General features: G+C 44.6%; 1 protein-coding gene across 7 annotated transcripts in view; it reads left to right on the plus strand.

The window, feature by feature from the left end:
- The window catches only part of LOC106588110 (regulatory-associated protein of mTOR), a 218,903-nt gene that overhangs the window by 121,232 nt on the left and 80,101 nt on the right, over nt 1-17,570 (plus strand). For all 7 annotated transcript variants that reach the window (XM_014176787.2, XM_014176794.2, XM_014176814.2 and 4 more), the window contains 3 exons: nt 3,166-3,225; nt 14,861-14,961; nt 16,919-17,063. In XM_014176787.2, coding sequence (XP_014032262.1) covers nt 3,166-3,225; nt 14,861-14,961; nt 16,919-17,063 — 306 coding nt within the window. The remainder of the gene's footprint in view (nt 1-3,165; nt 3,226-14,860; nt 14,962-16,918; nt 17,064-17,570) is intronic.

Consider the following 17,570-nt stretch of genomic DNA (forward strand, 5'->3'; position numbering starts at 1 on the left):
TTCCCAGTTAAGAAGTTTTAGGTTGTAGTTATTATAGAAATTACAGGACTATTTCTCTCCTATAGCATTTGTATTTCATATACCTTTGACGATTGGATGTTCTTATAGGCACTTTAGTATTGCCAGCCTAATCTCGGGAGTTGATAGGCTTGAAGTTATAAACAGTGCTGTGCTTCAAGCGTTGCGAAGAGCTGCTGGCAAACGCAGGAAAGTTCTGTTTAAATGAATGCTTACGAGCCTGCTGCTGCCTACCACCGCTCAGTCAGACTCCTCTATCAAATCATAGACTTAATTATAATATAATAAACACACAGGAATACAAGCCTTAGTTTCCGGATTTGACCATATTAATGACCTATCATTTCGAAAACAAAACGTTTATTTTTTTTCAGTGAAATACGGAACCATTCCGAATTTTATCGAACGGGCGGCAACCCTAAGTTTAAATATTGCTGTTACATTGCACAACCTTCAATGTTACGTCATAAATATGTAAAATTCTGGCAAATTATTTACGGTCTTTGTTAGGAACGGGCGGCAGGGTAGACTAGTGGTTAGAGCGTTGGACTAGTAACCGAAAGGTTGCAAGTCCGAATCCCCGAGCTGACAAGGTACAAATCTGTCGTTCTGCCCCTAAACAAGGCAGTTAACCCACTGTTCCTAGGCCGTCATTGAAAATAAGAATTTGTTCTTAACTGATTTGCCTTGTAAAATAAATAAACACAGTTCGCAACAAGCCAGTTGGCCCAAACTGCTGCATATACCCTGACCCTGCACTGAACACATGAGAAGTGACACAATTTCCCTAGTTAATATTGCCTGCTAGCATGAATTTATTTTAACTAAATATGCAGGTTAAAGAAAATATATTTGTGTATTGATTTTAAGGCATTGATGTTTATGGTTAGGTACATTGATGCAGCGATTGTGCTTTTTTCGCAAATGCGCTTGTTAAATCATCACCCGTTTGGCGAAGTAGGCTGTGATTCAATGATAAATTAACAGGCACTGCATTGATTGTATGCAACGCAGGACAAGCTAGTTAAACTAGCAATATCAGCAAACATGTGTAGTTAACTAGTGATTATGTTAAGATTGATAGTTTTTTATAAGGTAAGTTTAATGCTAGCTAGCAACTTACCTTGGCTCCTTGCTGCACTCGTGTAACAGGTGGTCAGCCTGCCACAGTCTCCTCGTGGACTGCAATGTAATCGGCCATAATCGGCGTCCAAAAATGCAGATTACCGATTGTTATGAGAACTTGAAATCAGCCCTGATTAATCGGCCGACCTCTAGATCTCATACTTTAAGAGGAATCCACAGCTTAGGGCAGCAGAGCAGAACATTACCTGTGTATTATACAGCAATAGCAAGGAGCCAACAGTCAGCTAATTAGGGTTTTGTTAATTATTGCGGCTAAAGTTAGTATATCAACGAGGGAGAGCAAGGGAAAGGATGGAGCGGGAAGCCAGAAGAGGGAAAGGATGAAGCGGGAAGCCAGAAGAGGGAAAGGATGGAGCGGGAAGCCAGAAGAGGGAAAGGATGGAGCGGGAAGCCAGAAGAGGGAAAGGATGGAGCGGGAAGCCAGAAGAGGGAAAGGATGAAGCGGGAAGCCAGAAGAGGGAAAGGATGGAGCGGGAAGCCAGAAGAGGGAAAGGATGGAGCGGGAAGCCAGAAGAGGGAAAGGATGGAGCGGGAAGCCAGAAGAGGGAAAGAATTAGAGGACAGGAGGAGGGAAGCAGACAGTGAAGGAGAGCCAAAAAATAGAGGCATATAGAGAATTGGAAACTTGGTAGACGATAAGGACTTGGGGTTGGGAGATGTGTAAAATGGAGAGGGGGAGTGGAGGACAGACTGAGGGAGTTGGGGTTGGGCGACATGAACACATTCAGAAGGAGAATGCGAGAGACCGAAGGACGGAGAAGGGAATTGAAGTAGAGCCGCATAGAGGGAAAGATGGAGACAGAGGGAGTCTGGGGAGAGCTGATTGGGGGATGTAATGAGCTGTAGCAGACAGTCGGCTCCGAGGGGACCAACAGAGACACTCCGCTCCTCCCTCTACAACCTAGCTTGGGATCCCACCGAGAGGTAGACGTCACGCACGTGAGCCCACAGGACCCCACACACACTCTTCCTCGCTCTCTCGTTCTCTCTCTCCCAAGCACGTACACACAGACAAACTCACACGGACCCCCAGTACCACGCCACAGTACCTTCTCTCCGCTCCCCTCTCTAGTACAGTATGTCCTCTGACACCCTTCTCCATCTCTTCTCTATTTGTTTTGGCTGTGGATCAGTCTCATCTCCTCATGTGTGCTTTGGGAACACTTCAGGCGAGAAGTCCCTTCTCTCTCTCCATCTCTGTCTCTTATTCTGTCTATATGGCCTTCTCTCTATTCATGTTCCATGTCCTATTTGAGGAGACTCTCGTGTGCCACTTTGACCTCTGTCCTAAAAGTGAATTACCACAACAAACACATGGCCACCTGAGGTTTGTTGTGGGGAGTTGTTACACGCTGTTAGTTTGAACTTTGTCTGTGTACGTGCTTCAATGTCCAGATGAGAACACGTGTGCTGGACAGCTGGGTGGAGAGGTTTCTGCATAATTCAAACGTGTAACATGCGCGCACGAATGCACACTCACTTAACACACACCCCCCCACACACACACCTGTGTTCCCCTTGATAATAGTGACTAAGCCCCATCTGCGATCCCAACCCAGCTGCTATATTTGCTGCCTCAGCAGTGCTATATCGTGCCTTTCCTCTCCTCTACCTTTAAACATCACCCTGCTGTGAACGCACTGGACCTGCTACCAAGCACGATGATACCCTCTTCACTGTGGGAGTCACAGTGCGGTCTAAATAGACCTAGAGGTACCCTGCGTGACCTTTGTGACCTGACCCTCACCTAAACCTCTCTAGTTTAAAGACCTTATCATACGTCATTGAAAGTTACTTGTTGTTTCTGTGATGTCAAACTTTTTTTCACTGTGAAAAGGAAAACATTTTTCTTTGTGGTTGACACGGCAATGCTTCCACACATACTGTATGCAAACTTTCAGCGGTTTACAGATGAATTAAGACCTGAAACATTGTTATAGCACTTTTGTTGTTTGCTTTCTGGCTGCCCTGATTGGACTGGATCTCTGTTTGTGCCCCCAGGTTTTGCATGCAGAAAAGTGCCAAGCTGGTACCAGGGGTGACGTTGGACCTCATTGAGAAGTAAGTACCGCTGTGGAAACTCTCCTGCTTTCATTTCTGCTTTCTTTACTTTATATTGCTTTTCTTCTTTTGTTCTTTCAGCGCGTAGTGTAGTTTGGACCAATTTAAAGCCCTGCTTTTTCTTTTGTAAAGATCTGTAGTTTTTTTTATGGATGGATTTGAGTATGTTCTTGTTGTGAGTGAGAAATATGCCAGATAAAAGGACGTACAGATGCAATTCCACTCGTTTTGAGAACATAGAAGGCAGCTTGCAGCACCTAGAGCTCGCTCTCTACCCCAACTACACAGAGAGACTATGTTCACGCGCTCACATAACAGTTAAACAAGAGATGAAGAGAAACTTTTCACTACTTAAGATTTGGCCCTCTTGCCGAGTCTTTGTCTGACTCAGACACACATTCTCGCTTTCCCTCCAAACACACATGCTGGCGTGTAGACACACGCATGACTTTGCCTCCAGCTAATTGTGTGACTCAGTCAGCACATGGCCATGATTCCCTCGGTGTGCTCAGTGTTAACCAGGCCAGAATGGACACACACACACACACAGCACACACACAAAATCTAGTCCTCCTCTAGAGGTTAATTAGTGTGTTTGGCTAAGGGCTAGTAGAGGCTGAGGGTGTCATGGTGCAGACTCACTGAACTTGTGTGTGTATCGGGGGCTCAAAGTTCATCGAGTAGAACTCTTTCCAGTGTGATGCTGATAGTCACGTTTCACTCCTCTCTCTGCCACTCTCCAGATAGGCACGTTTCACTCCTCTCTCTGCCCACTCTCCAGATAGGCACGTTTCACTCCTCTCTCTGCCCACTCTCCAGATAGGCACGTTTCACTCCTCTCTCTGCCCACTCTCCAGATAGGCACGTTTCACTCCTCTCTCTGCCCACTCTCCAGATAGGCACGTTTCACACCTCTCTCTGCCTAGTCTACACCTCTCCAAGACTGGAAGTGAGTTTAGGATTGGATCCAAACTCCAGAGTTGCCTCTCTTGTGCCCCATAACTCCTCAGGTACCTCAGCCGAACCACAGCCTGTTCCTCTTTCAAACAATCCACTTTTTTGAAGTAGAGGATACAAGAAGTCTCTCTCTCTCTTCAGGTTGATAAGGTACTCCTCTCTTGCTCACTATCTGGCTCTCTCTCTCCCTTTGGCACCATGTCAACTCTCTCGCTCTCTTCCCACCTCTGTAGCTTTCTCTCTTTCCTTCTCTTCCTCTCGCTCTCTCTGACATGTGGAGATGCCCCTGTGGAGGTTAAAAGCTGGTTGAGAAATAACCAGGTGGAAGAGAGAGCCTTTCAACTAACAATCAGAGAGATCTCACTCTTACTTTGCTTCTCTCTCTCTCCCCCTTTTTATTCGCCATATCAGTACATCATGGGCCGGTTTTGACAGCTCTGACAGCTCTCCCTCCTTACATGTCTCACTGGACTGGAGTGAGGGCTGTGGCAAGAACACCTCTAAAGGCACGTCAGGAGGCTCATACGAGCATCACTCTTATTGTGGGTTTGCGTCGGAGATTGAGGTCGTGCTGGGAAAAGGCTCCCCTCTAAAACACTAGGAAGGTAGCTCTGTTTACAAAGTGACGGCATTCCGACTTGACCCAGATGCAGACCCAGAAGAAATCAAAAGTGTATTCCGTAGTGTACTCGTTCAGTATCACCTCGTTCAGAGTTGGACACCATCCGACCCAGTGTAGTCAGTTTGCTTCAAAGTTCGTGCTGGGAAAGGCTTCCCTTCCGAGTGTGTTTTAAGTGACGACGTTCAGATCTGACCCAGATTCAGATCAAAAAGAAATCGATGCGGGTGGTATTTCAGAGCTTTGAGTGGTGTACTAGTTCAAAATCACCTCACAGTTGGACTTCACCCCCAAAGGTACTGGAGTCCAGTGCAGCAACAGAAGCGCTAATTCATCATGTACTGTAGTCATTCCTCTCTTAAGAATCACCCAACACCTTCCCATGTGTGGTTGCCAATGTGCTGCAATGGCAAAAACACCCCTTTCAGGGAGACAGATTATTTTAGACCGGTTGCTCTGTCCTCTGACAGGTCTGTTCTGTTGGGTCTCATAAGAACCTGTCCATAGCAGAGTTCACACCTTGTCACAACACTCGTTTTAAGGACCTTCTCATTTACCTCTGTCTGGAACTTTAAACACAGCTGGTTTTGGTGGCAGTCTCTAAAATGGTTACGCAAAGAAACAAACAAAAAGTGATATCTGAACGCTGTAACGTTGCATCCTCCTGAACAGGCCCTAGGGGTATTAGTGCTGAGTTGGATCAGAACCCTGAACACACCCTGTGTGGTTCTCCAGGACCGGGGTTTTAGACCGCTCCAATAAGGAGTGTTGCTGAAGCGTTAGCTTCCGGAAGGCTGAGCTGTGTCAGTGTGTGTTTCAGCGCTGGGCCCCAGGAGATGGTGACATTTACCTCCCAGCTGAGTTTGTGACTCAGTCAGCACATGGCCATGACTCCCTCCGTGTGTTCAGTGTTAACCGGCCATAATGGAGACACGCGCACACACACACACACACACACACACACACTTTCTGCTCAGAGGGCCAAAATGTTACATATCAACAGCCGACCCCCATTACATAAGACCAAGTCACTGCAAAGAACTTAAACCAACCAATAATTATTTACTTCTTCTCTCCCTCCTACACACACACACACACACACACACACACACACACACCCACACACACACACACACCACACTCCTACATACACACTTATTGCAAACGGATCTTAGATAAGAGATTGAGTCACGATTCTAAACCATGTCAGTTATCGTGACTAATACACTCTACTTGACCCAGATGCAATATAATGTTTGCTGTTTATTTTCTCTCTTTTGACTTCACTCCTACAACAGCCAAGCTGCCTCCTGATCAGGGATGATCCTTTCTTATCAAGAAACACAGCTCTTTTCTTTTCATCTCCCCACAACTCTGTTTTCCCACTGCATGGGAATGATGGGAATAACATGGGAACCCTATGAGCTTTCAGCGTGGATTCCGATCCCACACCCTATTGATACTGTCTCCCAGACCCCCTGGAGGGGTGCAATGCTCGTCTAGCCCCCTGCTGGGTCTCTTTAGGGGTCTCTGAGTAAGGCAGGGCTGTGCTCATCATGCCTAGTCACTTGGCTTATGTGTCGTTATTTCACGTGGGAACTCAGCAGTGACACTGTTACACTCTACCTTTAGGAAAATAATAGAAACAAGTCAATTAAGCTGAGTAAATGGAAAACACGTTCTATCCTGTAGCTGGTATGACAGGTAACAATTAGGATTGGAAACAGATGTTATACTTTGACCAGGATATCCATCCATCCGTTCATTCCTTCCTTACCTCTGTGTCCCCTTGAACAAAGAGGAAAACCAATTTACATCTACTTTTCTGGTACACAGGTTGTCCTGTCCGGAATGCTAAATGTTTCCTCTTTGGTGCTTCACGATGTTGTTGGCAGGAACACCCAGTACTCAGTGCTTTTACTCCACAGGGCCACCAGCCAATCATCTAAACGGTAATGGGATGTTATAGGTTGTATCATTTGTCCTTCACAGGTCTCTCCCCTAGCCAAACAAGCTTTGGAAATCCTGTCGAAGTGTTAGTAAATAATACTGGTAGGGTAGGTTTTACGGAATTATTGATAATAAATTGTTTACCTCGAGCAGGAACCCTGAGAAAACATGTCTTCACATGTCGCTGCTCACCAGTGCCCCCAGTCGAACGGAGTCAAGGTTATGGCAGAACCATGGAGTCTTCCTTTTCCTCCGTTCTAATACATTTAGCTGAGTGAGTGAGTGTGTTAGGCCAGATGAATAGGGTCAGTGGGTGAGCACTTGTGGGGTTTAGCAGGTCTGAATGGGAAAGAGAAATGGTGTCTCTTTGATGCTCTGACACTCTGCTCTTTCACATGAGCGATGCCTTGTTGGTTCAGTGCAGCTCCTCAGCGTCCTCTCTGGGCACGGTGTGTGTGAGCTTTCTTTAGTGTGTGTGTGTGTGTGTGTGTGTGTGTTGTGTCAGGATATACCCAGGGAGATGGGGAAAGCCATTCGTTCCACTCAGTGAGTCTATATCCCCCTTCCTCCTTGTACTCCTGTCCCCCACTGAGGGGGTCATAAAGCACCATGGGGGGCCGGTGTCCTGGTCAACACATCACCATCAACACAGCCAGGCCTCTACTGATCTACACTACACACACTTGGGCTGTCAGGAGTCATCATTAGACCACACACGCCACATGCTGTACATTGTTTTACATTTTGTTCATTTAGCAGATGCTCTTATCCAGAGCGACTTACAGGAGCGTTTTAGGGTTAAGGTGCCTTGCTCAAGGGCAAATTGACACATTTTTCACGTAGTCGGCTCAGGGTTTCGAAGCAGCAACCTTTCGGTTACTGGTCCAACGCTCTTAACCGCTAGGCTACCTGTCGACACGCACGGACGGACGGACGGACAGAGCAGGAGATCAATGTGGAGACCCGAGAGGAAACTCCTTATTTAGCATCAACAGGAAGTCCCATCTGGGGACCAAGTTCCGACCAACTAGTGCCATCAGGGGACTAACTTGTGTGACTGAGCAGGAGATCAATGTGGGGACCCAAGAGGAAACTCCTTATTTGGCATCAACAGGAAGTCCCATCTGAGGACCAAGTTCCGACCAACTAGTGCCATCAGGGGACTAACTAGTGTAGGCTATTGGCTATTGTTTAGGGCACAAGGGGAAGATGGATTCTAATCTAGGTAACTGGCAAAGTTTGTATTGGTAGAACCGCCTGGCCTATCAGTACCCGCTAGAGAACATTGCCGGGCATCCTCTTTAGCATATGCATCCGATGCATATTAACATGCTTGATAAATACATGCTTGATAAATAGTGCATAAACTATTGTAAATTATTAATTGCATGAAGAAATATGAATGGCAATATATTATTTAAAAAAACAATAGCTATTTGTTTAGAGTCATGGATATGTTTTGTATAATTCTCCAAGTCCAAGACAAAATGTAGGCCTATAGTAACATAACCAACCAGGTGCACAGGTGAATTTATTTGCTGTATTCCTAAACAAAGTCACCAGTGCATGAACAATTGTAAAGGACTATATATTCATGACAAGATATAAAAACAGTCATTTGTTGATCAAACACTGTATTGTGCCATTATGCGAGTGCCTTTGATTAATACATAAATCTCTTTAAAAAAAAAAATAAAAATTATGCTTTGGGTCCAAAGTCAGCGCACAGCTTCGGGGCTTTCTGTGAGCAAGCCCCACAAACAAATCAGTTGCACTGCACACAGTTTTCATGGGCCTGGCTTCATGTGCACCTGCTGCGGTATCACCTCAGAGTTGGACAACATCCAACCCAGTGTAATCAGTTTGCGTCAGTCCAACCCAGTGTAATCAGTTTGCGTCATCCAACCCAGTGTAATCAGTTTGCGTCATCCAACCCAGTGTAATCAGTTTGCGTCATCCAACCCAGTGTAATCAGTTTGCGTCATCCAACCCAGTGTAATCAGTTTGCGTCATCCAACCCAGTGTAATCAGTTTGCGTCATCCAACCCAGTGTAATCAGTTTGCGTCATCCAACCCAGTGTAATCAGTTTGCGTAGTCCAACCCAGTGTAATCAGTTTGCGTCAGTCCAACCCAGTGTAATCAGTTTGAGAAAGTCCACCCTGTACCTATCAGACCAAAAGGACTCAACATCATGCTCTTTCCGCCGTACGCCCCGCGAACATGCAAGAGTTCAATAAATGCTTAGTTCATCCATAGACATGTCCCACCTACTGTTTCCTTTTCTATGCACATGAGCAACAGTACCATCTCTGATGTGCTGCAACATATGCATGTCACAAACTCCTCCCTCTTTTCTACCCAAACCGTGCCATCCCTCCCAGACTCCTGTCTCACCCTCCCAGACTCCTGTCTCGCCGTGCCGCCCCTCCCAGACTCCTGTCTCGCCGTGCCGCCCCTCCCAGACTCCTGTCTCGCCGTGCCGCCCCTCCCAGACTCCTGTCTCGCCGTGCCAGTTGGGATCACAGTCTCAGTTGGCTCTGAGTTTTTCTATGTGGCGAAGCTCAGGCATCGGAGGCTCGAAGTCAACATCTGAATCGGATGAAGACTCTTCATCAGCAACGTCGACTTCAAGCTCAATATATGATCCTCCATCCGACTCTAACTCACTTAAGTTCTGCAGCATTTGCAATACTGTCAGTGCGTCCATTCGTTTGGTTCGGCTTGCCATTGTGAACTACACACTGTATGTTGTACTCAGTGTCTATTTTGACTCTCACCGAGGGGAAATTATATACCATTTCCAACCTTTCATAATAAAATAGACTGCCCACAATTCTTCATCAAAATTATAATATAGTTCTAAATTCAATCATCCTCTTCACCCTCATCATTCAGATCAAATTCAATCACCCTCATCAACCAGTTCATTGAAGTCACACGCACCATTATCAGTTTATATCTGGTTTCTATTGCCCATTCATCCATTGACGACAGAATAGCATATTTTAATTGTATTATGTTACTCGTTTTTGCGTAGTAGGCAGAGCAATGCTGCCACGTAAGTGGTCTTGTGCTGAATTCATGGACAGCAGGGATATTCTTGGAAAAAGTGACATTTGGAAATAGAGCTGCACCTCTTGAATTATGAGTTATTTGACAGAGGTAAGTGTAATAGAAACTGCAGAATATGCTCTTTCTGATACTATTTAGAAATGAAAATGTTTTACCTGCATGTGACTCTGAAGGAGGATATGATAAAGTAATGCTCCTTTCCCTGCATCTGTAAATTCATGTACAGTTTGACAACTGATAGGCCTAATATTGTCACTCATGACTGGCATCGTTTTTTCCCGCTCATCAACTTGGATAGAGTCAAGGATGTGTTTTGCGTTGTTCTGAAGGCCGACTGCAACACACAGCATGTTTTTGTTTCCCTTACAACACATTCGATTAGTCATAGTTACAGTAAATAACAGTCCTGTAACAGAGAATGGTATCAAGGTGTGCAGTCAAATGATTAACATGACCGCCAACGCTGATAAATAGGCATAACACACTCATTACACAAAATCATTACACTAATGTTCTGAATTAAATCAACCTCTTCACCCTCATCATTCAGTAAGGCCTAATTTAAATGTGGTTGTGAATTAACTTGCACAATTATTGCCCATTCCATCCGTTCATTCAGTGGGCTGGCATCGTTTGCTTCGCTGGATAGAGTCCAGGATATGTTTAGCATTATTCTAAAGGCCTACTGCAACATGTAGCATGTTTACGTTTCCATTACAGTGAATTTGATTAGTATCAGAGTTATAGTAAATAAAACAGTCCCATAACAGCTTATTTTGACAAAGTACAACATAAAAGAGAATGGTATCAACCCCTAAGGCGTGCGGTCAAATGATTTGCTGCTGATAAATAGGCATAACACAAACTCTTCATTACACCATTGTCTGTCTAAATTAAATCAACCTCTTCACCCTCCTTATTGTTAGTTAGGCCTCATTTGAATTCAATTGTGAAGTAAGGTGCACAATTATCACCCATTTGTCATTCTTTCAGTGGGGGGAGTCGCATTAGCACCTGGCTGGGTACCAGCATCCTGCCTTGGCGGGTTAAGTTGGGAATAGGTGTGGAAACAAACAGGGAAAAAAGCTAAAAGTCTTTTTTTGTTTGATTTCAAATTCTGACAAATGAGCAGTGTAAAATACAAACATTTAGGAGAAGTCGGAAGGAGCAGGACATAGCTTTTGTCTGCTGATTTTCTTTTCCCTCAAATGTATTTTCAAAATCAAACGTCAGTGGCCGTTGGCCTACAGTGGTTGTAGTGTTAACCCCCTCGCTCCCTTCTCCCTATCTCCCTCCAGTCCATTAGCCATTAGTCTCTCTCCCTTTAGTTCAGTACTACACTCTCTGCTAGCTAGTCTTTAGCCTTCTCTCTCTCTTGCTCTCTCTGGTCCAGTAGCCTTTAGTCTTAGCCTCCTCTCCCTCCACTTCTAGCCTCACTGACTGCTCATTATAAGACAGGGAGCTGGGAGAGGGGTTGAGGTGATTTTCCTCTGTCGCCGTGCTGATTACCATGGTGCTGGGCGCCGCGGATACCGCTCCCCTCTGGGACAACCAATCCCCACGCTCATTTCCATGGAAATCTCAGGTTCGGAATACTGAGTGATCCGAGACACAGGATAGGCTAGTGCTAAAGGAGCAGTTTCCTATTAGGTCTTTGTGGAGGACTTTGATTAAAATGAATATTGTGTATGTCTGAGGCCCAAATTGCACCCTATTCTCTATGTGGTAAGGCTGAGCGATTAGTACTTTTTGAGGTCGTTTCGGTTCGATTATTAAAAAATAAGCCCGGTTTTTGGTTTCAATTTCTTATTTTTTACTTGAAATTCCGGGTGGAATGCTGTTTCACATAATACTAACTATGAGTAAGTCCCATGGTGACTGCCCATTACTGTTTATCACTTATTAAACATTTATTTACATTACTTTAATAAAATATTAGATTTATTTAAAACTTTATTTCATTCCAAGTCGTCTCATCTCTATAAAGCTGCTGCCTATGCTGTCTGACAAAAATATTTTTTTACTAGTTCTTCAAAGTAAATAAGGCTGAATAACAACTATCTATCAATCAATCATGTATTTTCTGCTTTCTATCCCTCTCGACCATGCCTCGATCAGACCGTCAACGTCATAGTAGTCAAACATCTTTCCTTTCAACCCAACATGTTTACCAGATGTGTGCAACAACAGTTCAACATTCACCTTCTGCTACTATTTCTGTCAAGTCTATACATACAGTTTGATGCATACATTAGATAAATCCAACAAACGCACGGCACAGAACGCACTGCAACTACCTCTGCAACACAATGCTGCAAGCCAAACAAGCCAAACACAACATTCTATTGGAAATGAGTATACTTCTGGTGTAGCAAAACGCAATGACGCTGTCAGTCTGAGCAAGGCGTCAGTCTCCATCTCTTGCGCCGCACAGACCACAAGTTTAAGCGGATTATGGTCATTGTAGTTAATTACCACATTTTCTGTGCTAAACTATGTACACTGAATAAAAATATAAACGGGACATGTAAAGTGTTGATCCCATGTTTCACGAGCTGAAATAAAAGATCCCAGAAGTGTTCCATACGCACAAAAAGCTTATTTCTCTCAAATTGTGCTCAATTTTGTTTACATCCCTGTCAGTGAGCATTTCTCCTTTGCCAAGATAATCTGTCCATGTGACAGGTGTGGCATATCAAGAAGCTGATTAAACAGCATGATCATTACACAGGTGCACCTTGTGCTGGAGACAAAAGCCCACTAAAATGGGCAGTTTTGTCACACAACACAATGCCACAGATGTCAAGTTTTGAGGGAGTGTGCAATTGGCATGCTGACTGCAGGAATGTCCACCAGAGCTGTTGCCAGAAAATGTAATGTACATTTCTCTAAGGTGCCTCCAAAGTTGTTTTAGAGAATTTGGCACTATGTCCAACCGGCCTCACAACAGCACATCACGTGTATGGCGTTGTGTGGGCAAGTGGTTTGCTGATGTCAATGTTGTGATCAGAGTGCCCCAATGTGGCAGTGGAGTTGTGGTATGGGCAGGCATAAGCTACGGACAACAAACACAATTTCATTTTATCGATGGTAATTTGAATGCACAGAGATACCATGATGAGATCCTGAGGCCAATTGTCGTGCCATTCATCCGCAGTGATCACCTCATGTTTCAGCATGATAATGCATGACCCCATGTCACAAGGATCTGTACTTCCTGGAGCTGAAAATAATCCAGTTCTTCCATGGCCTGCATACTCACCAGACATGTTACCCTTTGAGCATGTTTGGGATGCTCTGGATCGACGTGTACGACAGCGTATTCCAGTTCCCGACAATATCCAGTAACTTTGCACGACCATTAAAGAGGATTGGGACTACATTCCACAGGTCACAATCAACAGCCGTATCAACTCTATGAGAAGGTGATGTCGCGCTGCATGAGGCAAATGGGGGTCACACCAGATACTGACTGGTTTTCTGATACCACGCCCCTACTTTTTTTTTTAAGGTATCTGTGACCAACAGCATCTGTAGTCCCAGTAATGTGAAATCCATTGATTAGGGCCTAATGAATTTATTTTAATTGATTAATATCCGTATATAAACGCTAACTCAGTACAATCTTTGAAATTGTTTCATGTTCCGCTTATATTTTTGTTCAGTATAAAAGATTGGCCTGTTGGAAACTACAACTCCCTACTACATCACAGGGTTCAGGCTTGATGTCATTAATCTCTACAAACTGCACATCGAGCTCAGGAAAAAAAACACAAGTGCTTTCCCATCAAGTCTAATGACAGTTTTAAAGTGTTAATGTAGTTTGATGCCACTGAAATGAATAGCTCTATGTTAATTAGACGGGTGAAATGGATGTATTATAGATATAGAACATTGATATACACTGAGTGTAAAAAATATTAGGAACACCTGCTCCTTCCATGACATAGACTGACCAGGTGAATCCAGGTGAAAGCTATGATCCCTTATTGTCACTTGTTAAATCCACTTCAGTCAGTGTAGATGAAGGGGAAGAGACTAATTAAAGAAGGATTTTTTTTTTTTTTTTTGAGACATGGATTGTGTATATGTGTCATTCAGAGGGTGAACGGGCAAGACAAAAGATTTAAGTGCCTTTGAACGGGGTATGGTAGAAGCTGCCAGGTGCACCGGTTTGTCAAGAACTGCAACGCTTCTGGGTTTTTCACACTCAAGTTTCCTGTGTGTATCAAGAATGGTCCACCACCCAAAGGACATCCAGCCAACTTGACACAACTGTGGGAAGCATTGGAGTTAACATGGGCCAGCATCCCTGTGGAACGCTTTGAGTCCATTCCCCAACAAATTGAGGCTGTTCTGAAGGCAAAAGGGGGGTGCAACTCAATATTAGAAAGGTGTTCTTAATGTTTTGTGCACTCAGTGTATTTTATATGGAATATACAGGTAACTGCCAAAATAATGGAAACGCTTGAGTAAATGAGGGATACAAAGTATATTTAAAAACAGATGCTTCCACACAGGTTTGGTTCCTGACTTAAGTAATTTACAAATGTATAAAAATGCTGGGCAGACCATTATTCACGCCATTATTTTGGTTACCATGGCTATGCCTCCATATGATGACAATGCCCCCTTCCGCAGGGCACGAGTGTTCACTGAATGGTTTGATGAGCATGAAAACTATGTATGATGCCATGGCAGTCTCAGTCACCAGATCTCTACCCAGTTGAACACTTATGGGAGATTCTTGAGCGGCGCCTAAGACAGCATTTTCCACCATCATCAACAAAACACCAAATTATTTTTCTCACAGAAGAATCGTGTTGCATCCATATATATATATATATAACACTGCTTTATATCTATGGTCGCATTCTTCCAACAGAGTTCCAGACACTTGTAGCATCTATGCCAAGTTGCATTGAAGCTGTTGTGACTCGTGGTGCCCCCCCTCTTATGACACTTTGTTGGTGTTTCCTTTATTTTGGCAGTTACCTGTATCTTAATGTTACTGACAAACCTATGGTGTTGTGTAGGATACCTGGGAGACTGAATGACAGACGCACCCTACTGGGAGAGCTCAACTGGATCTTCACTGCCATCACTGACACTATCGCCTGGAACGTGCTGCCCAGAGGTACACACACACACACGAGCTTGGGAGCATATATGCAAGCATACACACTCATACCCCTGTGTCTACCTGGGCTGCCCAGACAAGTAGAAAGTATCTCTCTCTCTCTCAAACACTCATGTGAGTCGTGATGTGAGAAGAGAACAGTGGTGATGGGCTGATAAGCCCCAGAAGCCATATGGCACTGCAATTCATTAATCAGCCTACATCACAGAGAATCTCCTTCATGAATGCACGGCACATCTAATCCACCACACACACACCTCACGAAACACTCTCACACAGACATACTCACACACTCACTCTCTCACACACAAAAGCACGCGAACACGCACTCGAATCACACCATAATCAAAACACTTATACACAGACAGGCTCACTCTCTCTCACACACACACCCACACACACCAATTATTATCATTAGTTGGGGATTAACACTGGAGCAACCTGGCCCCATTAAACTAAATGAGATAATGCATGAATTAATAATGAGAGTTGAAAATGTCACTACCACCCCCTGCCTTGATCTATCTGGCGCTGCTACTGCACTCTGCCTGTCTGTCCACATTCAATACACAATACATACGCACCTACAGTGAATTCGGAAAGTATTGATCCCTTGACTTATCCACATTTTGTTATGTTAATCTAAAATGGCTAAAATAATTTTATCATCAATCTACACACAATACCCCATAATGACCAAACAAAAATAGGTTTTTAAAAATTGTTGCAAATTTACATAAGTATTCAGACCCTTTGCTATGAGTCTCGAAATTGAGCTCAGGTGCATCCTGTTTCCATTGATGATTCTTGATGTTTCTACACCTTGATTGGAGTCCACCTGTGGTAAATTCAATTGATTGGACATGATTTGGAAGGGCACACACCTGTCTATATAAGGTCCCATAGATGCTAGTGCATGTCAGAGTAAAAACCAAGCCATGAGGTCGAAGGAATTGGCCGTAGAGCTCCGAGACAGGATTGTGTTGATGCACAGATCTGGGGAAGGGTACCAAAAAAATGTCTGCAGCATTGAAGGTCCCCAAGAACACAGTGGCCTCCATTCTTAAATGGAAGAAGTTTGGAACCACCAAGACTCTCCTAGAGCTGGCCGACCGGGCAAACTGCGCAATCGGGGGAGAAGGGGCCTATGTCAGGGAGATAACGATGGTCACTCTGACAGAGTTCCTCTGTGGAGATGGGAGAACCTTTCGGAAAGACAGCCATCTCTGCAGCACTCCACCAATCAGGTCTTTATGGTAGAGTGACCAGACAGAAGCCACTCCTCAGTAAAAGGCACTTAAAGGACACTGACCATGAGGACCAAGATTGAACTCTTTGGCCTGAATGCCAAGCGTCACTTCTGGAGGAAACCTGGCACCATCCCTACGGTGAAGCATGGTGGGTGCAGCATCATGCTGTGGGGATGTTTTTGAGCTGCAGGGACTGGGAGACTAGTCAGGATCGAGGGAAAGATGAACGGAGCAAAGTACAACGAGATCCTTGATGAAAGCCTGCTCCAGAGTGCTCAGGACCTCAGACTGGGGCGAAGGGTCACCTTCCAACAGGGCAATGACCCTAAGCGCACAGCCAAGACAATGCAGGGGTGGCTTCGGGACAAGTCTCTGAACGTCCTTGAGTGGCCCAGCCAGAGCCCGGATCGAACATCTCTGGGGAGACCTGAAAATACCTGTGCAGCAACCTGACAGCTTGAGAGGATCTGCAGAGAAGAATGGGAGAAACTCCACCAAATACAGGTGTACCAAGCTTGTAGCGTCATACCCAAGAAGACTCGAGGCTGTAATCACTGCCAAAAATCATTCAACAAAGTACTGAGTAAAGGGTCTGAATACTTATGTAAATGTGATATTTAAGTGTTTTTTTAAAAATAATAATAAATGTGCAACATTTGAAAACCCTCATCCTCTCTCTCCTCTTACTCATCTTCTCTCTCTAGATCTGTTCCAGAAGCTCTTTCGTCAGGACCTGTTGGTGGCCAGTTTATTCCGCAACTTCCTGTTGGCCGAGAGGATAATGAGGTCATACAACTGCACCCCTGTCAGCAGTCCGCGCCTGCCACCTACATACATGCACGCCATGTGGTAAGACGCGCTGGCGCACACACACACTTTCTCTCTGTTGGCTTTTTCTCTTAAATCTAATGTCTGTCCATTCATTAGATTCATGTTGAAAACTGTCTGCAAAATCCTTTTGTGTTTTTCCACCATCAGTTGCAAAAAGCATTAGTTGGGGGAGTGTTGTTGCTGAAAGCCTCTTGAGTGAGCGATCGGCTTTTTCATCTCTTATTGCCTCCATTATCACTTCTTGAGAAGACATTAAATAGCACTGAATAATCTGGGGTTTTCCTTTGTGTAAATACACCCCATCACAGCTCTAAAGAGATGCTTGAGCCAGCAAGAAAGGAAGCACAGAGAGAGAATGTGGAAGGAGGGGAAGGAAGAAGTCAAAGGAGAACAAGGGGTGGTAAGAAAGAGTGGAGGAGAGACTGATAGGAAGTGTTGAGGTAGCTAGCTAGATGGAAGGAAGGAAGGAAGGAAGGAAGGAAGGAAGGAAGGAAGGAAGGAAGGAAGGAAGGAAGGGTGGGTGGA

The sequence above is a fragment of the Salmo salar genome, chromosome ssa02 (genome assembly GCF_905237065.1).
Source record: "Salmo salar chromosome ssa02, Ssal_v3.1, whole genome shotgun sequence".
Taxonomy (NCBI): Eukaryota; Metazoa; Chordata; class Actinopteri; order Salmoniformes; family Salmonidae; genus Salmo; species Salmo salar.